The 25,434-nt window shown below is 41.2% G+C and overlaps 3 protein-coding genes across 3 annotated transcripts in view; 2 read left to right on the top strand and 1 right to left on the bottom strand.

The window, feature by feature from the left end:
• LOC5508305 (WD repeat-containing protein 90) overlaps nucleotides 1–13,717 on the top strand; it is a 39,503-nt gene extending 25,786 nt beyond the window's left edge. Inside the window, exons 20-39 of the mRNA XM_032377084.2 lie at nucleotides 332–460; nucleotides 908–1,038; nucleotides 1,758–1,798; nucleotides 2,336–2,742; nucleotides 2,880–3,144; nucleotides 3,936–4,144; nucleotides 4,861–5,127; nucleotides 5,716–5,760; nucleotides 6,096–6,171; nucleotides 6,243–6,314; nucleotides 7,096–7,207; nucleotides 7,559–7,646; nucleotides 8,459–8,548; nucleotides 8,841–8,963; nucleotides 9,484–9,739; nucleotides 9,991–10,121; nucleotides 10,497–10,670; nucleotides 10,992–11,114; nucleotides 12,327–12,411; nucleotides 13,060–13,717. Coding sequence (XP_032232975.1) covers nucleotides 332–460; nucleotides 908–1,038; nucleotides 1,758–1,798; nucleotides 2,336–2,742; nucleotides 2,880–3,144; nucleotides 3,936–4,144; nucleotides 4,861–5,127; nucleotides 5,716–5,760; nucleotides 6,096–6,171; nucleotides 6,243–6,314; nucleotides 7,096–7,207; nucleotides 7,559–7,646; nucleotides 8,459–8,548; nucleotides 8,841–8,963; nucleotides 9,484–9,739; nucleotides 9,991–10,121; nucleotides 10,497–10,670; nucleotides 10,992–11,114; nucleotides 12,327–12,411; nucleotides 13,060–13,214 — 2,979 coding nt within the window. The 3' untranslated portion in view covers nucleotides 13,215–13,717. The remainder of the gene's footprint in view (nucleotides 1–331; nucleotides 461–907; nucleotides 1,039–1,757; nucleotides 1,799–2,335; nucleotides 2,743–2,879; nucleotides 3,145–3,935; nucleotides 4,145–4,860; nucleotides 5,128–5,715; nucleotides 5,761–6,095; nucleotides 6,172–6,242; nucleotides 6,315–7,095; nucleotides 7,208–7,558; nucleotides 7,647–8,458; nucleotides 8,549–8,840; nucleotides 8,964–9,483; nucleotides 9,740–9,990; nucleotides 10,122–10,496; nucleotides 10,671–10,991; nucleotides 11,115–12,326; nucleotides 12,412–13,059) is intronic.
• Nucleotides 13,718–14,986: 1,269 nt separating this feature from the next.
• Nucleotides 14,987–19,014, top strand: LOC5508294 (cytochrome c oxidase assembly protein COX11, mitochondrial). Its single transcript, XM_001628840.2, has 4 exons — nucleotides 14,987–15,620; nucleotides 16,101–16,256; nucleotides 16,748–16,873; nucleotides 17,857–19,014. Exons 1-4 carry the CDS (start codon nucleotides 15,246–15,248, stop codon nucleotides 18,025–18,027), a joined length of 828 nt encoding a protein of 275 aa, XP_001628890.2. The 5' UTR covers nucleotides 14,987–15,245; the 3' UTR covers nucleotides 18,028–19,014.
• A 322-nt stretch (nucleotides 19,015–19,336) lies between these two features.
• LOC5508313 (octopamine receptor beta-1R) lies at nucleotides 19,337–22,818 on the bottom strand. Its single transcript, XM_032377085.2, has one exon. The coding sequence runs from the start codon at nucleotides 22,067–22,069 to the stop codon at nucleotides 21,026–21,028; it is 1,044 nt and encodes a 347-aa protein (XP_032232976.1). The 5' UTR covers nucleotides 22,070–22,818; the 3' UTR covers nucleotides 19,337–21,025.
• Between the last annotated feature and the right edge of the window lie 2,616 nt (nucleotides 22,819–25,434).

Here is a 25,434-nt window from a genome sequence, read left to right as displayed (position 1 = left end):
GGGTTATTGCTTAGCTAGGTAAGCTTCTCACTTCCTTCTTCCTCGTCAAACAGGCTTCTTTAGAAGGACTCATCAACCGGGTTATGCTTAGCAAGGTAAGTTTCTTACTTTTTTCACTTCCTTCTTCCTCGTCAAACAGATTTTTTAAGATAGACTCATCAACTGGGTTATTGCTTAGCGAGGTAAGCGGCTGGCGTTGTAGATCTGAAACACCCTTATGTCCAATAAAATATTTTACGAAGCCCATTTAATGTGTGATGATGATATGTTAAATATCGTAAAAAAAAATTATACCAAGGCAGTGTACGGTGGCTAATTATAGCTATGACAGGTGTCCAACGTTCACCGTAACTACACGTCGTGTGTTATGGCAACCATTGATGGACGACACCTCGTTACTGCGGGAGATAAGATGATCAAAGTATGGGACTATCACATGCGGCTTGACGTTAACTTCCAGGTCAGTATGGGTGGGACTACCACATGGGTACTAAAGTGGTTATTAATTTCTATCATAGCTCCAGATTCATTAAAGAACTGGAATTAAAACAAGTCCTATTTTACAATTCCAGTTTTCCATTTCTAGCAACGAGGTCTCGAAAACGATCACTTGAAAGTAAGGAGAAGAAACGTCACGAATTTTTACTTGACCTCTTTCATCCGTGGCCCCCTCCCCCTAACACCCCCCCCCCCCCCTTACGATTTCAGTTTTCATATTAATAGCCACGATATCTCGGGAACGATTATTTGAAAGATAGGAGAAGAAACGTCACGAAAAGTTACAGCATCAGGACCTCCCCCCCTCCCCCAAATTTTTCATCTTTTAATTTCCACGGTGCTCTATTCATCGTATCCAGATTATCTATCAGATGTCTACATTTATGTTTGTTTGTTCCCATCTGCCCAGGTGTTTATTGGTCATGCAGATCGGATTCGCCAAATCAGCTTCACTCCGGACAACTTCAGTCTTGTCAGCGCAGGCGAGGCCATACTAATATGGGACTTTTTGGGAAGCCGGAAAAAGCTTAACCGACCAAGGTAATAAAGAAAACATTGACTGGCTCAATGACTTTGGGGTAAATTTGGTGTTTTTTTTCTTTTTGTCTTTTTGTGGGACTTGTAGGGCGGTACAAAAAGCTGGACAGTCTAAGTACTTTGAGAAGGGCTATGCACTCGAAGGAAATAAGGACGATTTTTTTTCTGAAAAAAAGGGAGGCTATGCCCTTATGCTACACCTTGGGCTGTGAAGGATTAGACATTGGCCAGTCTAAGACTCTTTAGAAAAGGTGTCTAACTCAACGAAAAAAGCTATATGTTTGTTCTTGTGAGAGTTCAGACGCAGTGGTACAGCCACGACTCTTTAGAAAAGGTGTCTAACTCAACGAAAAAAGTTATATGTTTGTTCTCGTGGGAGTTCAGACGCAGTGGTACAGCCACGACTCTATAGAAAAGGTGTCTAACTCAACGAAAAAAGTTAAATGTTTGTTCTTGTGCGAGTTCAGACGCAGTGGTACAGCCACGTACCTAGGAATTGCTGAGGGTTGAGGGGGAAGGCGCAGTCACGGTTTTCTTATGGGAAAAGGATAGCATTTGACGATCATTCAATAAGAAAGTACACACTTGTGGCATCAAAGGGATTCTCGCCAGGGTTTCAGTGACAACGAATAGACGATGAAATAGCTTTGAATAGCTCGTGAATGGAAAATAGATTATTGTCTATTCCCGTATTCTTGTTGACGGTTACTTTTTTTTTAAAGTGGACGTGATCCGGAAGAAACGCTATTGCGACCTTTACCAGGTGAGCTAAGTGACTCCTTGTACAGTCGACACCTCGCTTAAACGAAGCATCTGTAGAATGTCCCATACCACGCCATATTTATGTGCATGAAAGAGCTGTATTATGTCGATTTGTTCGTGCTGGAAGCCCTAGATTGTCTCAATAGTCTTAAATGATGATTTTAGCCAGTTCCACTTTCTCTTGTCCCATATGAGCTGCCTCTCAGTATGGTGATTTAGATCCACGACGCCGGCAAGAGGACGCCGCCTCGCGCACGCTAATTTTTGCCGGCGTCCCGTCCTGAAGAGGACGTGAAAAAGCATGAAATACCGTCCTGAGCAGGAAGCGACGCCGGCAAAGAAAAGCGTGCGCGCGCAATCGAACGTGCGCGAGGCGGCGTCTTCTCACCGGGGTCGTGGATCTAAATCACCCTATTATATAGTTGCGGAGGCGGTGCTCTCCCGATCTCTGGTAATAGTAATATTGTTGCCTTTCCCACTACAGGTTCTTGTTACTTTATTTTATAAAAATCCATCACTAAACCTTTCTCTGTTGTAGATCCCAGCGTCAAAGTAACACCCGAAAAACCCTATAGCCCGCGTCTGGGGCCCAGCTCTTCAAGACCCCGCCGCGCCGTACCACAGCCAACCCAGTACGACCCAATTGACTTAACGATGAGCCCGATTAACCACCCTCCCACGAACAGCCTTGTGGAAGACGAGGATGGGAATGTGATTGGCACAGCAGGAAGAGAAGAGTCGGTACTGGCACACCGGCAGGCGCATGTGACCAACCACGTGCAACACCAGTACGATCATGTGGGGTCACCACAGAGATCCAGTCATGTTCCGCGCGAGAATCACATGCATCTGTCGTCTCCACACGTTATATCGCCGTCTCGACACGCGCGAAGTCTAGACCTTAGTACTGCACCTACCCAATGGCAGGTTCATGAATATAAAAGTGTAAGTATGAGTATGTATGTAGATACTCTATTTTCTGTTACATCGCTACAATTTTGCAAAAAAACAAAGAGAAATTAAAAACAGTAAAAATTGGAGAATACTTGAAGTTTACTATATTTGATTGCATTACTCCAAAGCCCTCCCCGCAGAAATTCCACACTGTCTCCAAAATCGTCCCAAACGCAAGCGGGGCTGCTCAGCACCCCAGTGGCGTCATCAGAGACGAAAACACTTGTCACCAACCCCCTATGGTCACAAGGCACTACCAACGCAGGACGCGAGACTCTTGCTTAGCGACCAGGCGATACACAGCGCCCCCAAGTCAGGCTGGGATGCAGTTGAAGTCTGTTCTCGGGTACAACGGAGCGGGCAGAAACAACATGGTCTGGAAATACGACACCGGTAAGTAAGAGTTTTGCGGCAGCCAAATTATATAAAAGATTTGTCTCGCAACGTAAAATGTATTGTGTGGCAATTGTGGCAATTGTACTGTTGCATCGTAATAGCGTTAAATGTATGGTGTTGGACCGCAATGGCGTAAAAGGTATGGTGCGGCACCGTAACGGCGTAAAAAATATAGTGCGGCACCGTAATTGGATAAAAGGTATGGTGCGGCACCGTAATTGGATAAAAGGTATGGTGCGGCACCGTAACGGCGTAAAAGGTATGGTGCGGCACCGCAATGGCGTAAAAGGTATGGTGCGGCACCGTAACGGCGTAAAAACATATGGTGCGGCACCGTAACTGTAAAAAAGGTATGGTGCGGCACCGTAACGGCGTAAAAGGTATGGTGCGGCACCGTAATGGCGTAAAAGGTATGGGGCGGCACCGTAACGGCGTAAAAGGTATGGTGCAGCACTGTAACTGCGTAAAAGATATGCTGCGGCACCGCAATTGTGTCAAATGTATGATGTTGCAGCGTAATGGCGTTAAAGGTATGGCGAGGCACCGTAACTGCGTAAAAAGAATGGTGCGGTACCGAAACTGCGTAAAAGGTATGGTGCGGCACCACAATGGCGTAAAAAGTATGGTCCGGCACCGTAACTGCGTTAAAGGTATGGTGCGGCACCGTAACTGCGTAAAAAGGATGGTGCGGCATCGTAACTTCGTAAAAGGTATAACGCGGCACCGCAATTGCGTGAAATGTATGGTGCGGCACTGTAAAGGTTTTTACCACCACGCTTTCTCGCCAGGTCTGTTCGCGTACACAAGCGGCTCTATTGTCGTTATCGAGGACCTGCACTCGGGTGGTCAAAAGCATCTTATTGGTCACGTTGAGGAAGTCTCAACCATTACGTGTCAGAATGACGGCCTTGTACTGGCGTCTGCTTCCGGCTCGTCGGAGACGTCAGAGAGCAGTCAGATCTATATTTGGGACATCCAGGAAGAGACATGTACTAAGGTGAGGTTGAAAGGTCAATCAATCAGTCAACGGTCTATTTTTGAATTCTGCACACATTTTCAGAATGGCAGAATGGCATTGTTTTTGCAGCAATGAAAATTTGATTTCAAGGAATTGAAATTTCCGCAACTTTAAAATGTCATGATTTTGATAGAAGCATATTGCACGTCTAATGCAATCTCATCTGTCGCGGCCATTTTTCTCTCACTCGCGCTGCAACTCCAAATCGCCAGTGTAAACGTGATGCAATCTCGGCGATTTTTGTCGCAGCGATATCGCACAGATTACGATCATGTTTGTTACCTGTGCGATATCACGATGCGACTAACTCACCGAGAAAGATGCAACAAAAATTGCATCGAAAATCGCAATTGTGTTTGTTTTTTCCTTGGACTTAAAGAATGTCGATCAGTCACATTTTGTTATTGTTTATTATTGAAAATACAACAATTTATTCGCAAGGAAACTTTAAAATTACAATCTACGAATGAAGTCTAATACTTTATTGAAGATATTTGATTTCTTGGTTACTCGCTTGAATTAGCTGATAGAAATGGATGCTTTGCGTGACTCTGGATCGAGCGGGAGCATAACATGGCGGCGTAATTGGCCTTCTTTAAGTTTCACCTAATACCCGAACTTACTTAAATTTCGCAATTTTTTCTAAGTATAAAAAAAAGATATTCCCCGAACTGATCCCGATTGCATCCTTCTAGGTTCTGTCATACCATCCGCATGAGGTCGTGTGTCTGGCATACTCGCGAGACGACCGGATGTTGATATCTGTCGGAGACTTCCGGGACTGTTCAGTAGTTGTGTGGAACACCCAAACATATGACGTCATCACTTCTTCGTATGCACGACTTCCGGTGCATGACATACTGTGGGACCCCTACACTGTCAACGAGTTTGCTACTGTGGGAGAGGGGGGATCAGTCATGTTTTGGTTGGTCGATGAGACGATACCCAATATTAGCCTAAAGGTAAGTTCCTATGATATGTCAGGCTTTGAGATAGGCAGGCGAGTGGGTGACAAATGATAGACATTTACACTCACAGACAGACAGATAGATGGCTTCATTGATAGACAAAGACATACACAGACATTCACCTATTTCACAAAAGGTTGTCAGTGCAAATGGCGAATGGTAAATGGCTTATGGGTACTAATTATTCGTAAAATTAAAGGTTTTAAATTAAGTCCAGCAATGTCAGAGCCAAGCATTGGTAACCTTTAATGGATAGTTGTTTTGATTTATCCATATTTCTCGAGACGCATGGTTACTTTCGCTCGTATAACTGCCATTTGCCAATCGCCATTTACACTGACAACCTTTATTGAAATAGGTGTATACGGAGACAGACAGACAGATTTACACACAGTCAAGCAGAACAGACAGAAATAAACAGACAATACTGTTAGAGTTTCAAAGTCATGTAGACAATTGAAAACATGACGAAGCAAGCACACTGGCGGAGCAATTTTAATTGTCTGTGACAAAGACCAAATTAAAAGAAAATTGAACAGCCTGAGAAAACTGGCCAACATTCCAACTTGTGATATTTTCTAGGTGCATGAACCAGCTGTACCATCTGAGCTCACCACATCAATCAAGGTACCTTGACTTTTATGGATACAGTTGCTTTATATTGTTCTGGTTATTCATCATCATTTATCATCATCATTGCCATCACCATCACCACCATAACCTTATAAACAGCATTATCGTCATCACCACCACCATCATCATTTATCGCCATAAGCATCAACATCATTATCATCGCTATCACCATCATCCCCACCAACAGCACCATTATAATTATCCTTGTTGTCACCATCAACACAATGATCATCACTATTTAGTTATCACTTTCAATTATTCCTGACTCTCCATTTCACTTGCCTTTGTTTATGTCGGAGATAGTGTTAACGTGAATGTGTTTCTTGTAGCCAGACAAACCGACTGTCCATTTCACCTGCCTTTCTTATGCTGGCGACAGTGTTATGTACGCAGGGAATAGCGAAGGTGAAGTTCCCTCCTTTTTTTTTTCGACGAAATTTAAAACCAAAGTATGTTGATTTATTTTTTTTCCAAAGGCGTGCTTTCAGCATGGGACACTCGGCAGAACAGTTGTTTTCTCCACTGGCAGGCCGACAAGACAGAAATAGGTGAAACATTTTATTATTTTTGTTTCGCAGTTTGGTTCGCAGATTATAAGCCTAAATTCTTGTGTTATATATGTTTTTAGTCTGTATTTATCGGCTGTTTTGTCTGTAGTTTTCAGTTGTTTTGTCTAGTTGTCGGTTGTTGTGTCCTTAGTTGTCGGTTGTTGTGTCCTTAGTTGTCGGTTGTTGTGTCTGTATGTCGGTTGCTGTGTCTGTATTGTCGGTTGTTGCGTTTGTATGTCGGTTGTTGTGTCTGTAGTTGTCGGTTGTTGTGTCTGTATGTCGGTTGCTGTGTCTGTATTGTCGGTTGTTGCGTTTGTATGTCGGTTGTTGTGTCTGTAGTTGTCGGTTGTTGTGTCTGTATGTCGGTTGCTGTGTCTGTATTGTCGGTTGTTGTGTTTGTAGTTGTCGGTTGTTGTGTCTGTAGTTGTCGGTTGTTGTGTCTGTATGTCGGTTGCTGTGTCTGTATTGTCGGTTGTTGTGTTTGTAGAGGCCGGTTGTTGTGTCAGTAGTTGTGCCTAGTTGTCAACGGCTGTGTCTAGTTTTTAGTTGTTGTGTCTAATCGTCAGCTTTTGTATCTGTAGTTGTCGGTTGTTGTGTCTGTAGTTGTCGTTTTTTGTGTTTAGTGGTTGGTTGTTGTGACTGTAGTTGTCGGTTCTTTTGTCTGTTGTTTTTGGTTGTTGTGTCTAGTTGTCGGTTGTTGTATCTGTAGGTATCGTTTGTTGTGTTTGTAGTCATCAGTTTTTGTGACTATAGTTCACTTTTTCTCTTATTGTGTTCACAGTTGTGTTAATCAGCCACCGGGGACAACTTATCGCCGGGAGCAGCGGCGGAAACCTGAGGTTATGGTCTGTAGTTGGCGTGGCCGAGATGAGGTTGCCTGGAGAAAACAACAGGTAACCTTGCAACCGCAATTGTACATTAAGCTTTTCTCAAAGTCGCAGGAAAAGTAGAAAGTTTTTCTTCTTTCCGCAACAAATTTCTTCAAGTCGCAGGGAAAACGTCATGTGTGACATGGCGCATGCGACTTGCAATAGTTTTTTTGCGAGACAAGTTGCAACTGGAATATGTACGTGTGAGAGCGCCGTTTTATTGACCTTGATTTGTGCAATTTATTCTTACCCTGCTCTCAGAACAAACCGATAATTTCTGAATAAGAGCCTGTTTATCTTGTATGAAGAGTTTAAAAGTGTTTATGCCGAAAGGCTATTTAATGAAACGGTCTGTGTTTCAACGTTGTGTTTCAGGTTATCGAGTGACAGTCTAACAATGGAGGATGAGATGGTTCTTGATGGGGCCATTATTTCCACCAGCTTTGATGACGTCCTTGAAACTGTGAGTAGAGACGCTGATACTGAAACCTCTAGTATGACCTCTAGATCTTCTGGGGCCGGCTCCTGAAAGCTCAGATAAATCTATCCGTAGATAAATTGGGTTCCTGAAACAGCCGATAAAGTTATCCTCTGATAAAGTAGCAGATAAAGTTAGCTATCTGCCGATAAGTCATGTAATCCAAGATGGCGGATGAGCTAACACAGGGCTCCCAAGCTTGGAAATAAAATTCAAACCTCGTAGAATTGGGGTATTAAACAGAGAAAAACGTCAAATTAAACTAGATTTAAAACTCTCCAACATTTATCTAGTCATATAAGTGCTAGGGTGTCGCTCGAAGATGATCATTAGCGCTTATATTATATTGGTTGCAAATGACAAGTTGGGAAGCCTGTGGTGATTCAAAATGGCGCTCGGTGGGTTTTGGCGTTTTTCGTATTTTTGCTTGAATAAACAAGTCCTAATTAATCCCAAGACATTAAGCGAGTCCAATATGTGAAACTGAAGCTGTTAATTTCAAGTTGGCGTCAATGGAGGGATAACTTTGCTTTCAGGAACCAGATTTTATCGGTCAGATAGCTATCCATCGCTAAGCAAATTTAACCTACGGATAAGTTCTATCGGCAGATAAATTTATCTGACTTTTCAGGAACCGGCCCCTGCATTATATGTTGAAAAAATTTCTGTGTTGATATTTTTCAATGGCATATTTCTCGCTTAACAAACGGTATTCAGATGTGTTCTATAAAATTTGCTATGACCGTGTGTTTCCGAGACCGCGTGTAACCGTGAGCCAATCACTTTTTTATTCGAAGGGTATTGTTGGAACCGCATCGGGTACCCTGTGGTACATCAACTGGAGCGAGAGGACAAGTATTCGACTGGTCAGCGGTCATGCTGAACAGGTAAAGCGCATCAGCTGTAGCATACAGTATAATATCATGCGGGTGTCAAGGGGGGGCGCAAGAGATGGTCACGTGGTATGACGTCATCGATGGCTGTACGTAGCCAGGTGGTATGACGTCATCGGTGGTTGTACATGGCCAGGTGTTATAACGATATCGGTGGCTGTACATGGCCACGTGGTATGACGTCGGTGGTTGTACATGGCCAGGTGTTATGACGTCATCAATGGTTGTATATTGCCGGGTGGTATGACGTCATTGATTACTATATATTGACATCGAATATTTTCAGATCACAAATATTGTGTTCAGCGGTTCAGATGACAAGTATTTTGCAACATGCGCCAAAGATGGCGTGCTTCATCTGTGGACCACGGATAACTTAGAGCATATGCAGTTCCAGGTCGTAGGACAGGTAGGATATACCATGCGAGGACAGGTGGGGTATAACATGTTCCAAGTCATAGGGCAGGTGGGGTATAACATGTTCCAAGTCGTAGGGCAGGTGGGGTATAACATGTTCCAAGTCGTAGGGTAGGTGGGATATAACATGTGCCAAGTCGTAGGGCAGGTGGGGTATAACATGTTCCAAGTCATAGGGTAGGTGGGGTATAACATGTGCCAAGTCGTAGGGCAGGTGGGGTATAAACTTGGATTTTATGATATAGCCGTAAGATTACAAAGCAGTAACAAATAAATGATTTCAGAGGTTGAGGCCTCACTTTCTTTTTTCACACCTACATACCCCCTCCATACCCCCTCCCCAGTCTCCCGACAAGGTTTAGCTTTTCTCTATCTTGGACAATGTACAAGGGTCATTTAATAGAGCTGTCTGTCCCCTATGAACACTGACGGTTCTACCCCATCCTCGCCTCAACCAGTTACCCCTCCCCTTCAGACCTCTGGCTAAATTAATTTACTCCTTAATTCCCCAGAGCTGCAATTGCGTCGCCTTCTGCCCCATTCCTCCAGCCACACCCACGAAGTCCCTCACCAACGACGGCACTACTGTAGCAACAGTCCATCCCAAGGCACCCGGGGACAATAGCCAGAGTGCAATCCACCCCTCCCACTGTGCGGCAGGGTATAGTGACGGCACAGTTCGCATGTTTGATCTAGGCAAGGTGGAGATGTTTATGAAGATGCAGCCTCACGCCTGCGCAGTCACCGTCATTGGATTCTCCGTTGATGGTAAGGGCGCACGAGGTCTTCTTTGTTTTTTCCTAGTAATATTGACTTCTTGACAAAATATCCAGTTAACTCCTCGCCCTCGATGCCGACCAAAACGGCAAGCACTTGCTCGTACACCATGTTTGCAGTAAAGTGGTTCAACCATATTTTCTTTCTCTTCCGATCAATCGAGCGTAGCGGTGTCGGCAAATCGGGTCCGATTTCCACGGTTAAATTTGCCACGTTATGTAAGCCTTCGTCTTATCTTCCAGGTCACGTGGTTATCAGCGGCGGCTCCGACGGCGTGCTAGCCATCAGCAGCCCATCGACAGGGCTGACAGTGCGTCTCCTTAACGACCACAAAGGTGTACCAATCACAGACCTCCACGTGTCAGCTGTCAAAGTAAGCTACCAACAGGTTACTATTAGAACTCATTGTTCCCATGTAAAACTCGGATGAGAGAGGGTAGAGACTCATTGGGTGATTACTCGGACTAGACTAATACTATGTCTGATTCCAGAAAACACCCGTTAATTTTGGGGATTTTAAGTTGACCAGACTACGTATCAAAAAGGACCTTAAACCCCTGGGATTAAAATTCATTGCGGAGAAGCGAGTTTTTAACCTATGGAAATTGGCACAGAAAAACCCCGTACACCGACCCCCGTTAATTCCCTCCGTGGTATGGTTGGTTAGGGAGGTGGGGACTACACTTTGAATGATAGAACTGCACTGTCCCTCTTATGTGTTGACTGTTTTTACTCGTTCTTGTGTCAGGACGAGCAGTACAGGCTAACATGCCCCCTTATGTGGCTTGCCGCCAGTGCCGACAGTCGGGTCAGCGTCTGGAGTGCTGATTGGTCCAAGGATTTCTGCGAGCTTGTTGATTGGTTGACGTTCCCTTCTCCGGCCATAGCGCCTGATGGGAAGGCTCTGCGTAAATCATATCCGGTATTTTGAATACTCTACAACGCGTAATAATGACTTCGTAGTACTGCAACACCACACAAATTAGCTGCGCTCTACTGAACGTGTACAACAGTTTAACAAAGTTAGGTTCAATTAGCTGGAGTTTATTTTTGCTCTGTAGTAGCTACATGCTCGGTAGCTGCATGCGGGCCTATTTCTATTAGATGTGTTTCAAGTTTCCAGGGGCATTAATCATCATTTTACGCATGGAGTAATAAGTTTTGCGCAATGCCAATTCATTTGAAAATCGAGAAACTAAAATGCGGCTAAAGTATCTTTAGTTTCATTTTTGCGATTCCTCAGGGCGAGTACAGCAAGTTGCCGCCGAGTCTAGCGCGCTTCTCTCCGAGTGACCCGGACATCATCGTGTTCACAGGATACAGTATGCAGAGAGTCGTCCACTTCTACAGCCTCGCACAGCGCAAGGTAAACCTCGCGATTGCTATCCGATCACTTCCCGAAATTCTCACACATCGTCACGATTGCTATCCGATCACTTTCCGAACCCACCCCGATATCAAGACATCATCACGATTGCTTTCCGATCATTTCCCGACATAAACGCACATCGTAATGATTCCTATCCGATCACTTCCCAAAACCATCACACATTGTCACGATTGCTATCCGATCACTTACCGAACCCATCCTGATATCATCACACTTCGTCGCAATTGCTATCCAACCACTTACCGAACCCATTCAGATATTATCTCAACTAGTTACGATTGCTATCCCGTCACTTCCCGAACCGATTTCATCACACATCGTCAAGATTGCTATCCGATCCCTCCCCGAGGAACCCATCCCGAAATTATCACAACTTGTCACGATTGCTGTCCAATCACTTCCTGCACCCATGACGGTTATTTTCACTCAATGCTTCCAAACATCCTCCGATCAGACTATATATCGCGAATATTCCTTTTTTATCCGAAAATTGATCGATAACAACTCCGTGACTCTTGGTATTTCTATCTAGCACTCTTGGTATTTCTATCTAGCACTCTTAGTATTTCTATCTAGCACTCTTGGTATTTCTATCTAGCACTCTTGGTATTTCTATCTAGCACTCTTGGTATTTCTATCTAGCACTCTTGGTATTTCTATCTAGCACTCTTGGTATTTCCATCTAGCACTCTTGGTATTTCTATCTAGCACTCTTGGTATTTCGATCTAGCACTCTTGGTATTTCTATCTAGCACTCTTGGTATTTCTATCTAGCACTCTTGGTATTTCTATCTAGCACTCTTGGTATTTCTATCTAGCACTCTTAGTATTTCTATCTAGCACTCTTGGTATTTCTATCTAGCACTCTTGGTATTTCTATCTAGCACTCTTGGTATTTCTATCTAGCACTCTTGGTATTTCTTTCTTGCACTCTTGGTATTTCTATCTAGCACTCTTGGTATTTCTATCTAGCACTCTTGGTATTTCTATCTAGCACTCTTGGTATTTCTATCTAGCACTCTTGGTATTTCTATCTAGCACTCTTGGTATTTCTATCTAGCACTCTTGGTATTTCTATCTAGCACTCTTGGTATTTCTATCTAGCACTCTCGGTATTTCTCTTTAGCACAAGCGTTGTCCAATGACTCGAAAAGTGGTTACCGTCGTGTTTGTGCTTTTGTCCATCAGGTTGTCCGGACTGCGGCCCTGACCCACTGGGCTTTGTCTTTGGACATCTCTCCTAAAGGACATCTTATCGCCATCGGCACACAAGGTAAGCCACTCTAGTGCACTCACCTGCCAATCAAGTACCCGCAAATATAAAACATTGGTTGTTCTTGCACTCATTGTTGGTGGTGCTGATGTGATCGGGATAATTGTGGTGGTAATGATCGTGGTGGTGATTATTATTATGGTGTTGGTGATTAATGGTTAATTATGATGATCGATGTGGTGATGGCAGCGATGGTGATAATGGTGATGATGGTGATGATGATTAATGGTTAATTATGATGATCGATGTGGTGATGGCAGTGATGGTGATGGTGATGATGATTAATGGTTAATTATGATGATCGATGTGGTGATGGCAGTGATGGTGATTATGGTTAATTATGATGATCGATGTGGTAATGGCAGTGATGGTGATGATGATTAATGGTTAATTATGATGATCGATGTGGTGATGGCAGTGATGGTGATGGTGATGATGATTAATGGTTAATTATGATGATCGATGTGGTGATGGCAGTTATGGTGATGATGATGATGATGCTCGTGGTGGTGGTTGTTGTAGTGATGTTGATTGTTGTAGTGATGGTGATAATGATAATGATTCGTGATGGTGATAATGACGATGATGATGACGTTTGGTTGTCATTCCGATGATTACAAATGATTTCTATTTTTCTTTTTCTTCCAGAGCGTTTAATCAAGCTGATGGATTACAATGAAGGCAGCTTTCAGGACTTCACGGGCCACTCTGACGCCGTCAGCGAAGTTCGATTCTCTCCCTCCGGCCACCTTTTGTACACGTGTAGTCATGGTGATGTCCTTATATGGAATGTGGTGGTGTAAATGTGTGCCCTATCTGATGGAGCGAAATTGTTGTAACATGATGACGTCATCAGAAGCATTGCATCCCGATGATCGAGTTGATAGGGATAATGGAACCACTTGTAAGAAAACAACAACAACAAAATCTGCAAACTAGAACACGCTTACGTCTGCAAAATAACGTTTTCACTAACCAAAATTCTGTTTTCTTTAGCGTGAAAAGGCATTTATACAAATATAAAAACGTGGTGCTCTCGCTTTTGTGAATAGACAGTGATCGCTCAAGAGTGCCGTTTAGAGAATCGATGGTAACTAGCTGTTTAGATCGATTTGGGCTCTAAAGCTCGAGCCGATCAAACGCAGGTTTAAGAAAATCAAGCAGTTCTGTTCTCTTGTACATGTCTTCTAGTGGAAATCAAGATCTATTACTTGGTTGTTAATGGTGTGACCTCGTGAAAATAAACCATTTGTATAGTTATGTATAGATTCTTAAGAACACTCAATAAATGTCATGTTGAGCTGGACATTTTTGTATTTCTTTTGACGATTGCCATGCCAAATGCTCATACAACAGAACAAGCCCAATATTTTATTTATTTTGATTTACATGAAATCTTATCCCCCCAAATCGTTGAATGTTCACGTCGCCAGAATTTCCTGTAATAAGGAATCGATTGCAAATAACGGAGGAGTAATTATTTTAATAGTTGTTTAACCCATTGACTCCTGGCTATTTTTGAGCTGAATTTACAAAAAAACAGACTGAAAACAGATACCTCCCCCCCTATTCTGAGTTTTATACAGCCCGTCAAAGTCAAACACAGCTGCACCTAGTCAGCGGTATCCAAGCTTTCCAACAGTGCTTTGCGGTCCCCACTTTTAATCCCTCGTCGTTGTGCTGAAGCCAGCACAAGTTGATGGTTGCTTGTATTTTTCATCGAAAATACAGCTATGAGCATATTAGGAGAGTGTCTCAGGACATCATGAAGTCTTTTGGGGCATAATTGAGTGCTTTGCTTATGGATATTTGCAAGCAAAGGTGGATTCATGATGATTTTTTCTTGTTTGGCTTTGCCTGGATGAGAAAATAATTTTCTGATGAATCACCACAGCTCTCCTAAATGCTGTCTTTTCTGGAACCAAATTGATTCCAAAATTGTTTACACTGCTATTCTGGGTCTGTATGGCCTGTAATTGATTTGTTTGGCTTCGGGGTGAAAAGTCTTATAAAAAAAACATCTGACTCTGGGGAGAGGAGTGTTGACTTGCCCTTCCCTCGTGAATTTTTCCCTGGATCTCCCAGAATGCTTTGCAATACGTAAAGATATTTTTGTGGTTGTTCAATCCTTCAAGGAATGGACATTGTGTTTTGAGGCCAAGGAAATGTACCTGGAGGATCAGAATAAAGGTATCTATTTATGTCTTGAGCTGTGTTTGCTGATCTCTCTCCCTTGTGTTGTATTTTGAGCGTTTTATTGAGAGGGGTGATTCTGTTTTTCTTTCCTTGTTCGATTTGAAATTTGTCAAAGAACCTGTGCTATTATTTGGCTTAAGAGTAGTTGCCAACACCTTGGTTGGATGCATATCTTCAAGACCATTTATCCCTTAGACTGATGCCTGAGTATCTTCATCTTGTTGTGTTTAGTTTGCATTTATGAATTTTTTGGGTTGTGGGTACTTCCCAAAGCCGGTACAGGCCGGTTGAGGGGTCAATGTGTTAAAAAATGAGACTTGTCTCGCGTTTTTGACGTATAACTGTTTGAAATCAAAGTCAAGCAAAAATGATGCGTTTTTCTAAAAAAATTGTAATGTTTTATAACATTCTCGAGGAAAAAAAAATTGAGCTCTTGACATTTTCGCGGAATTTGTTATTACAAACAAATACGGTATACCTGTGGTAAATCAGATGACCAGGCTTCCAAGCCAGAACGACGAGAATCAAAATGGCGGATTACGTAAGCTAAACTTTCTATCGTCAAAAATTTGACAACAATCCCATCTATATCTCATACCAAGGATACTATGTGAAAGAGCCGAAGTTAAAGTGTCAAAATGAGCTGGTTTTTAACGAAGTTTTTTGGAAACGGGACTTCGCGACATGTTTTTCAAAGTCTGAACAGAATAAGATCGAACAAGAGGAGTCTGTGCGGGACGTGGTCTCTGATTAATCAGACAAGGGGCGTCGCTTTTTTGCAGCAGCAGAGTATAAGGGCTGGTTTGCCTACAGGAATATGGCCTGGTAGAAGCGCTGGTGTGTTTCCCTTGTCCAAGTCGAATCCAGTCTTACGTTGCAATACTCGGTCTGCCTCTCTCCGGCCTGGGAGTGTGTTGAGGAACAAGACCACATCTATTTACATAGCGGCCGTGGCGGTAACGGTGCTTGGCTGTTCGTATGCTGCTGTCCCTCTTTACAGGCTTTACTGCCAAGTAAGTTGTTGTTAAAGGGATCGATAGAGATTGTTCCGGAATAAGTCCAGGGAATGCATTGTTTGGGGGTGTTTAACCTCCCTCCTCTCCCCTGGTCAGTAATGAGTGGAGGGAGGGCATGGGGGTTTAACCTTTACCCTTCCCTCGCGGGCTGCCAAGTGAAATATTCTATAAATAAGTATATGTTTCTAGATTTACAATAAAATGAGTCACAACAGAGACACTGAAATTTGTTTTTTTTGTTTTCTAAAAATCAGCTCCAAACTCCAAACACATAAGAAAGATGAACAATTAAGCACAAATGTTCGATATAATGAGTTTTACATTACCCAGGGGGGACAGTAAGGAGGGGGGAATTAAATAGGTTCATGGATGGTAGATTTTGGCATATACCATAATCTGTGGATTACGGAAATCCAACTAGTTCGTTTTTTCTTATATTTTCTTTTTATAATTTTTTTTATATGGTTTTGTTTTTAGGCATCTGGCTTAGGTGGGACTGTCAAGCAAGCTGAATCGGGTGAAAAGCTTGAAAAGATGGAGAGAAAGCCAGAAAGATCGCTAAGAATAAGGTTCAATGCAGATACCAGTTCAACTATGCAGTGGAAGTTTAAACCACAGCAGTCAGAAGTCAGGGTAGGTCTTATAAAAAACATGCCATAAATAATAGCACCTACTGTAAAAGGGCTCTTTCAACTGCCATAATAGAATTGAATCCTAGCCATTTAATATATTCTGATGAGGTAGTTTTGATTATAATATTTTGACATCCAATGACAAGTTCCTTTTGATGAATAAATATTGTAACATAAAGTTAGAACCTGTGTGTAAGCATAGGAGACCCAGGCTAGTGGCTAACCAAGGGCTGGTTCTGCACAATTAATTACAACACAATTAACAACAATAAAATCAGTTTTAACTCTTGAATGTTTTTCCTGGTCACTGTTTAAGTGCCATAGTGTTTGTATGTTTTTTTCAGGTCTCTTTTTAATTGCCATGATTTTTTACGTTTTCCTGATCTCTGTTAATTCCAATGGTATATGTATGTTTTTTTGGTCTTTGTCAATTCACATGGTATTTGTATGTTTTCCTGGTTTCTGTTAATTCACATGGTTTATGTTTTCCAGGTAGCCCCTGGTGAGACGGCCCTTGCTTTCTACACCGCCACCAATGCCACGGATACAGCCATCACTGGCATCTCCACATACAATGTTATACCTTTTGAGGCTGGGCAGTACTTTAACAAGATACAGGTATTTCAAACAATAGTCTATCCTTACAGTTGATGGTCGGCAGACAGAAATACTGAGAAACAGGCAGATTGACAGATAGACAGTCAAACAGACAGACAGACACTGTGGACAGACAGACAGACAGACAAGAAGAGAGACAGACAGACAGAGACAAAAAGATGGACAGACAGACACAATGGAATAGGCAGACTAAGAATGTGATACGTAGAATACATGGACACACATGTCACATGGCACAATGTTTCCAGTTTTTTTTTTGGTTAGTAAATATGCTGTAAAAAAGCTAGATTTTGTACACCAGACCTATACTTCCTGATGTGATAAAGGTCCAAATAACCTTTCAGATTTGATAGATCCACATGAAGTATTTTTATTTATTTATTTATTTTTATCAAATGGTATCTGGGTTCTATAGATAGTGAAACATGTGTGTTCTCACAAGTAAACAAAAATCTGTAATATTGAAAGATTTTGGTCATCATTAGGGAAAAAAGGCTGTGAAATTGAAGGCTCGTTTTGAGATGTTTTTGACAAAGATTGAGATTTCAAACAAAGAACATAGGGATGTATTCCAAATTTTGCTGAAGATGGGGGTTGCAGATTTTCCCATCATCTTTATTTCTCAACCTTGTCAAGTAGGTGCTAATTACTTAACTTACCAAAATGAGCCTGCAAAATTTAGCAACAAAGCATTTAAAGACAATGGTTTTATTGTTCATTGTGGGTAGTATTGCATTACAAAACCATCAATAAATATTTTGGGCTATGGACATCTCCTATTTTAAAGGAAAATGCGTTGTTTGATATTTTCCTGACAAAACAAAAGAAATCTAAAAAAATTGCATCAATTTAATTCAATTTTTTTTAAGATCTTATAGCTTACAGTATCTATTACTCTTTTTGTTGGATGACTTTAAGCGAAAGGTTATGATATGGACTGAAGACTTCTTCAGGTTTTTTTCTCACTTCAACATTTTTTCTAGTGCTTCTGTTTTGAAGAGCAACGCCTCAACCCCAATGAACAAGTGGACATGCCAGTATTTTTCTACATTGACCCTGAGTTCACTGAAGACCCTGCCATGGCCAAGGTGGACACGATAACACTCTCCTACACATTCTTCGAGTCTAAAGAAGCAGAGAAAATGGGGCTATGATCACAATTAGCAAGACGCCATGATAACACTAAACTTGGCTAAAAAAATTTGGCTAAGATTAACATAAGTAATACCGTGTTTAAAGCTTCAATGGTACTGTACTTCTCTTAGACTACCACCTTTTAGATTTCTACCAGCCACTATCTATTAAAGCCGGCAATCCGACTTTGATGACATACAGTTTCTCAGGCTATGAAACCCAATGCAAACGTAGTGAATTAGATCCGCTATGATCAAAGTGAATTTGCATCCATCCTACAATTGAAACAGCTCAATTTTTTTAGAGTATTAAATAATAAAGGAAGAATTGCATTTTGAAAAATAATATTCAAAACAAATCTAAAGTATCTACGAACTTTAAGTGACTACTTCATCTCAAGTGGAGATCTTCATAGAGGTACTGTACTGTCTAACCCGACAAGTGCTTGAAGGTTTGAAAAGGGGAGATAAGGACCTGGACTCTCTAAAAGTGAATGTGTGTAGAGCTGTCCACACAAACATGAAGCTCGTGTTAAAGATCCTGCTCAGAATCATTGACTTTCACTCTTGATAAAATGTCTAAACAGTCATCATTATTTAAAAAAAGATGTCACTATGCATAAACTGAATTATCAAAGACACGGCTGTTCAACAAAAGGTTGTCTACATAAAAAAACATTTTCGATGTCCCAAATGTCATGTCACTCGTAAGATCCTTTTGGATTAGTTTAATTTCACTGTAATTTTGGATTTAGACCGCCGTAAACTATCCACCGTAACAGCTTTTAGCACACCTTGTACTACATTCACCGAAAGCGCATGTATTAGGAGTCACGTGACATTGGCATTTTGGTGGAGAACCTTTTTAAGATCAGCTGTATGAAAATATAAAGTAGGATTGAGTTTCATAATTTTGTAAAGTATTAAAGAGTATCGATTTATAAGGTAATGAATATAATTTCTAGAATTAATGTTTCAGAGAAGTCAAATAAAGTAAATTTGAAATCATTCATGTTCTAATTTGTCTAAACAATCAATCTCCGATGATTTTTAACGGGAAACGCGTAAAATATTTCAAAATTGTAAAAAGCAGTGTGTCTATTGAAAGTTTCGTTGAGGCTGTGATTGATAAATAGCGCGGTTTCTAATAGATTTTTTTGTCTCTTGTCGGCTGAGTTTCCCGTCGAAAGTGAACTGGTTTCATTGCCGCTTTTAACGGATGTTTTATGATCGTTACGACAATGTAATGAAGATGGAGCTCACCCATACTACTGAAGATCGTGGTATTTAAACAGCCCTTGAGGGAGAGATGTGCACTAAGCATCTTAAGTAGACTCTTATGACCTCAGTTTATTTTAATCTTACTCTGACTACAATGTCTTGCTTCTCCCATTCCATGTGAATTTATTGCCAAGCGCAAACGCATCTTTTTCGATCTCTTTGTTCTATGTTTTGTGAGTCCTAGTTCTCTCCTGATTGTCAATGTTACTGGTGTAGACGTTAGGTTTACAATGTAAGACGACTTTACCCGGGCGAGTTTTTTAAAGAGAGCTGTTGAAAGTCGGATCTCTGCTTTAAGCCCCCGTTGCACACACTGTACTTACTCTTAAACATCGTACGGAAAGGTTATTTTTACGCCCCTCCCTATTTCTTTTGAGGCCTGAATCTCTCCTTACAATCGTTGTAATTTATATACACGTTAGAATCACCCCCTAAGACATTCTCCAGGCAAATCCTTCTGATTATCGATGTAATTTACGTAACGTCAGGGTTACCCTTAGACATTCTCCAGGCAAATCCTTCTGATTATCGATGTAATTTACGTAACGTCAGGGTTACCCTTAGACATTATGTAATTTACGTAACGTCAGGGTTACCCCTTACAGATTCTCCAGGCAAATCCTTCTGATTATCGATGTAATTTACGTAACGTCAGGGTTACCCTTAGACATTCTCCAGGCAAATCCTTCTGATTATCGATGTAATTTACGTAACGTCAGGGTTACCCTTAGACATTATGTAATTTACGTAACGTCAGGGTTACCCCTTAGAGATTCTCCAGGCAAATCCTTCTGATTATCGATGTAATTTACGTAACGTCAGGGTTACCCTTAGACATTCTCCAGGCAAATCCTTCTGATTATCGATGTAATTTACGTAACGTCAGGGTTACCCTTAGACATTCTCCAGGCAAGTCCTTCTGATAATCGATGTAATTTACGTAACGTCAGGGTTACCCTTAGACATTCTCCAGGCAAGTCCTTCTGGTTATTGATGTAATTTACGTAACGTCAGGGTTACCCTTAGACATTCTCCAGGCAAATCCTTCTGGTTATCGATGTAATTTACGTAACGTCAGGGTTACCCTTAGACATTCTCCAGGCAAATCCTTCTGATTATCGATGTAATTTACGTAACGTCAGGGTTACCCAAGGATAACTTGCACGGCGCAGAGTCTTTTTTTCTTTTAGCATTGGTTCTCTCCTGCTTGTCAATGTGAGTTATGTATACGTCAGGGATACCCTATAAGACGTTAATACGACTAGAAAAACTATACACAAGCTGACCAAAATAACATGGTGGTCTGCGTAGGCGTAGCATAATCAGGGAAACAAATCAACATCCTCTTGGCTCCGACGAAGAGCTAACGCTCGAACCATCAAAAAAAACGACTCTGGTTTCACATACAATTTCAAGCTTGTGTTTATTTATGTTGCACAGACAACTTTTTCTAGGACATTCCCTTGTAATTTTTTGTATCCTTCAGGTTCACAATAAAAGTATTGTGGAGGCAAGAGGCGGGTTTTTAGAGTCTCTTATTCTAGCATTGATTCTTTCCTGATTATCGATGTGATGATTTATGTAAATGTCTGGATTGCCATCTAAAAAATTCGTCCACAACCTTTTTCAAGACATTATCATAAAGCATTTTTACAGAAAAAGTTTGAAGAGGTCCCTTGCTACTTTTTGTTCTCTCCTGATTGTCAATAACCATTAATGAACCCGTCGGGATTATCATTTAAGACATTGTCCAAGCAGCTTTAACGGCGCGTTTAGGAAAGAATTTCCTCTGTGTTTTGAGCCCTGTAATCCCCCTCAATCTTATAAGAGTTTGGCGGACCGCGTTACGAAGCTCTCTCATCTTCCAGCAATAGATCCCGGGATTGATGGCAGAGTTAATCACAAGGATACAGAATGCGATCTTTGTGAAATACGCCGAAACGCGGTGGTCATCGGTGGCGGAGTAGTAAATCAAAACGCAGATGGCGGGAAAATAGCATAGGATAAACGCAAAGTAGATGTAGAATGAACTAATAATAGATTTTCTGTACTGTCGAATACTTTTCTGTGGCTGTGTGAGTGATGTCTGAGAAATGGATTCTTCTGTTGAGTCAGGACTTGCGAGTGTTAATTCTAAACCAATATTCGCTGAATGGATTTGCTTTTGGTGTTTTCTTAGAATTCTATAGATCTTGAAATAGCTGAAGAGAACAACTAACTCGCATGTAGCTACGAGAGAGCTGTTGAACACGCTGAAGACCGCTCTGTACTTGGTCCCCACAGTCAATCGCAAAGCAATGACGAAAAGCGAGGCAAACCAAGTGACTAGAGATACAGCAACTGCTTTTCTCATGGTCATGATGGTAGGGTAACGAAGATGGTAATACAAAGCCAAGAACCTGTCCACAGCTATTGCAGTCACCACGAAGAATGAGGAACACGAAAAAAAAGTGGAGGAAACGATCATGGTTATAGACATGTAGCAATAGGTTGATTGCATCTCAGTCGCTTTCAGCTCCACTGCGAACCATGCCATCATCACAGGCTGTGCCAAAAAACCTACGAAGAAATCGGAAATGGCCAGGTTGAACACCAAAGCCATGGCTGGCGTGTGAAGCGCTGGTGTTCGCCATATCGAGACAAGAATTAAACCATTCAGAATAATGGCGGGTAAAATAGTTATGCCATTTAGGAAAGCGACGACGGCGAATTGAGAGTAGGTAAGCTGACCGTACTGGACCCATTCAGTGAAGTAATAGCATGAGTAGTTATAAGCGAACATCTTTATAAGAACTTGCTTTTCTTCTCTGAGGCAAGCAAACACATGTCTGTCTTTACTTGAAAATCTTATTGTGAAAAATCCGCTGTAGAAGTTTTCTTTTAAGTATTCCTACGCAATCGCGAGAGGAAACGCTCGCTTCGATTCTACCACCGCGATTTGTTTTTTAAGCTTTTTGTTAATTGTTAAATCATGTTTACCTCGGTGTGCTTAATGTTTTCTAATTGTTTGGTTTTTCTTTTAATTCCTGTCCTGTGAAAAAAATTGCACCGGCAGGTGTTGACTTAAAGAACAACAATTGTCTTTTCTAAAATCAGCTAACAATCTTTGAGTGTGAATTGAGGGGTTTGGCGTTGGACTCACTTCACAACTGGACTTCTGAAAAGTACTTCTTAAAGCAGGCGGTGCATCCTCACGAGTTGCTTTTTGTTGTAGCTATAGAAAGTCATTTGTGGCTCTTTGATAGATTAAAAGGCAACTGAAATTGTTTTTTTTCTATTTCTCTATTCCACCCTCAAGTTATGAATTGTGAAGCAGCTGGAAAACAGGCTATTCTTATCTGTTTTCACCTTTAGATCTGTTTATCCTTGCGTCCACGGCAACATCAAAATAGTCCTAGCCTTTTTAAGGTTACGTAGTTTGCTTGAGGTGTGTTCCTGATTTTTCTCTCCACTTCGTAACTGCTATGGGGCTCCTATGTAATTTGTTTGTGAGGCAGGTGAAAAGAAAACTTCAATGGCTGGTAAAGTTCCAAGCATTTATGCATATGAATGAGTAGATAGGCGGCTAAACGAAATAATTACTACTTGTTACCCAAACTTGCTATAACGGATATGAAAATGGTGTCATGTCGGGTGTGTTTACAAGGATTAAAAACTCACTGTAAAAAAAACTAAATTGCAGACCACAAAAATTCTTATAATTCAAACTTTGAAAAATGTTAAGCACCTCAAATCGACGCAAACAATACAACATGTTAGTTGCACAGGAAAAGCAATTGGCAAACTAATAATAAAAATGCAGGGGATATTTGGACAATACCGATTTAGTACTCATAAGTTGATTGTGTTACCGCCAAAACCGTTGAGGACTTTTAAGTTACGCTTAATTAAAAGTAGAACAATTTCATGGTAACTTGGGTGAAACGCCATTTAATTTATCAATGGAGTACGGTGAAAATTTTCTTGATAATTCAAATTTCTAGTAGTTATAACATTCTCTTTTCACAAAATCATAACCCGAAAACGTTGTCATAATGACACCCAAATAAAAGTTTTTAATTAACCAAGAATTAAAACACAACGTGTGCTCTTATTCGAATTGTTAAATTACATATTTACAATTAAAGACCATTATCTGTAGAGATACAAATTTAGTTGCATCACCTTATTTCCAAATGATTACATGTCTTAAAATACATCTAATTACATGTATTTTTTTTTTGTTATATCGACTGTTATTATATCCACTATATTTTGAAACCCTTTAAAAGTTCTTAGAATTAAAAATAATATTTGCTTATTCATGTTCAAAATAAATAACTGCGCTTAATAACGTCTGTCCCGTCTATATTAGCTCGTCCTATTTGCGGGACAAATGGTCCCTGTACAATATCTTACAGTATATATAATAAACTTGACGTATAATAAACGTGATGTAGAAACAAAGAATAAGAAAAATACATCTAAAAGCCTAAGCAGGATAAGGGAAAAAAGCTACTCCCTCTCAAAGAAATTGGGTTCTCCCCAGAAACTTTTGAGATTCTCGACTTTTAGGCTTGGAAATCGATCAGAATGCCTGTTAAAAAAATAGGTGCTCCCATAGACCCTGGTATTTTATCTTCTTCCCCAAATCGGAACTAAAAAAATCCCCCCAAACATAGTAGACCTTCCTCCTGCTAAATAATGACTTTAAGTCGATTATAGAAAAGTAGTTGGAGTAGCATTTCAAAGTTCTGTTGTGTCCTTTTTGCTATTTAACAAATAAATATCGTTCTTGCGTGCATCTGTCCTCTAACATACAGATGCACAGAAAGACGTCACAGTATATCTAATGTGTTTATTTATTCCTATCGCAGCCATAGGCAACAGTCACGCAACTTGACCAGACGCACAAAAAAATGATATCTATTTGTTTTATACAACAATATTTTTTTACTTTACAATTTAGTTTTGGGAACCGCGCGCGCATGCTGAAGCCAAGCGTAGGTGTGTCCTTACATGGACCCTTGACCAATCAGAGCGCGCAACTTACGAGTGACATTGTATAAAACTAATTCGATCGTCGCCCCTTTTAAGACGACGACGACGGCTAGGACAACGAGATCGAAAAAAAAAGCGTTCGCGCTTGGCGATCAGTTCCACTTTAATTGCAATGTTATAAGCAAAACATTATAGTCAGAGAGGAATAAAAATAATCTAAGAGCATTATTTCTACAGTAGCAAACCTAGTTAGAGAAGTTTACAATGCAAACATGCGTGTCCTCAATTGACCATGAAAGTTTGTTTTTTTCACGTCATTGCTTGGTTTAAAACGGCTGAAATCTATTAGACAGAACGCATTTTTACGTGCTGCTATTGAATTCTGAATCAGATAACATTGTTTTCTCCTGTCGTCGTTGCTTAAGGTCCGTAATAGGGCTGTCCACACTACCATGGATTTAAACGTATCTGGCATTCGTTTCGCCGAAAACGCGTCATTCAGGCGCGTTCCCAGGATTGCCCGAGGGTGGGGGGGGGGGGGGGAGGATGCGCAGTGATTGGTATCATATTGAAAAGGGGGTGCGCCCTCTGTGTACGCGCCTGTGTAGAAGACCTAAAAATTCGAAACGTTACTACTTGGTCGTCAAATCACGTGATGTACAAGTTTTGCCAATTACAAAATCGATACTCTCTTTGTCAAAGCTATCTAAAAACTCTGCTTCCGCAATAAAAAAAAAAAGAAACGAATTCGTAAGCTTCATGACGAAAGACAAACATATCAACAGTCTCCCGTTTTAATGCGTGGTACAACCTCTCTTTTACTGCATTAAACTTAGAGCTACCAAACAACGTTTCATCGCTGGAAGTGTTCAATTCTCGGCCAACGCACTCGATTTTTTCTTTACAATAATGCTCCAATGAAATCTTAAGATTTAATCTTTCGAATGCGATGTCGGAAATGTTTCTAGCAGTGGTTGTGTAGCTTGATAATAAGTCAGGTCACAGGAGATGGGGCTAGGGCAGCGGGGGCCCGTGCCCCAATGACAAAAAAGAAAACGACCAGTAGGGGCGTGGCTGTGCCCCCCAATATTGTCAAAAATTATAAGGAAATGACCAGTAGGGGCGTGACTGTGCCCCCCCCCCCCCCCAATATTGTCAAAAATTATA

Source organism: Nematostella vectensis, chromosome 12 (genome assembly GCF_932526225.1).
Source record: "Nematostella vectensis chromosome 12, jaNemVect1.1, whole genome shotgun sequence".
NCBI lineage: Eukaryota > Metazoa > Cnidaria > Anthozoa > Actiniaria > Edwardsiidae > Nematostella > Nematostella vectensis.
Note: the sequence above shows the minus strand (reverse complement) of the source record. Positions and strands in the feature narration are given on the sequence as shown.

Coding starts and splice junctions, on each gene's coding strand:
- LOC5508294 (XM_001628840.2), top strand. CDS start 15,246: ATGAGCTGGTTTTTAACGAAGTTTTTTGGAAACGGGACTTCGCGACAT. Junction 15,621..16,100: donor TTTACAGGCTTTACTGCCAA/GTAAGTTGTTGT, acceptor TTTTGTTTTTAG/GCATCTGGCTTAGGTGGGAC. Junction 16,874..17,856: donor AGTACTTTAACAAGATACAG/GTATTTCAAACA, acceptor CATTTTTTCTAG/TGCTTCTGTTTTGAAGAGCA.
- LOC5508313 (XM_032377085.2), bottom strand. CDS start 22,069: ATGTTCGCTTATAACTACTCATGCTATTACTTCACTGAATGGGTCCAG.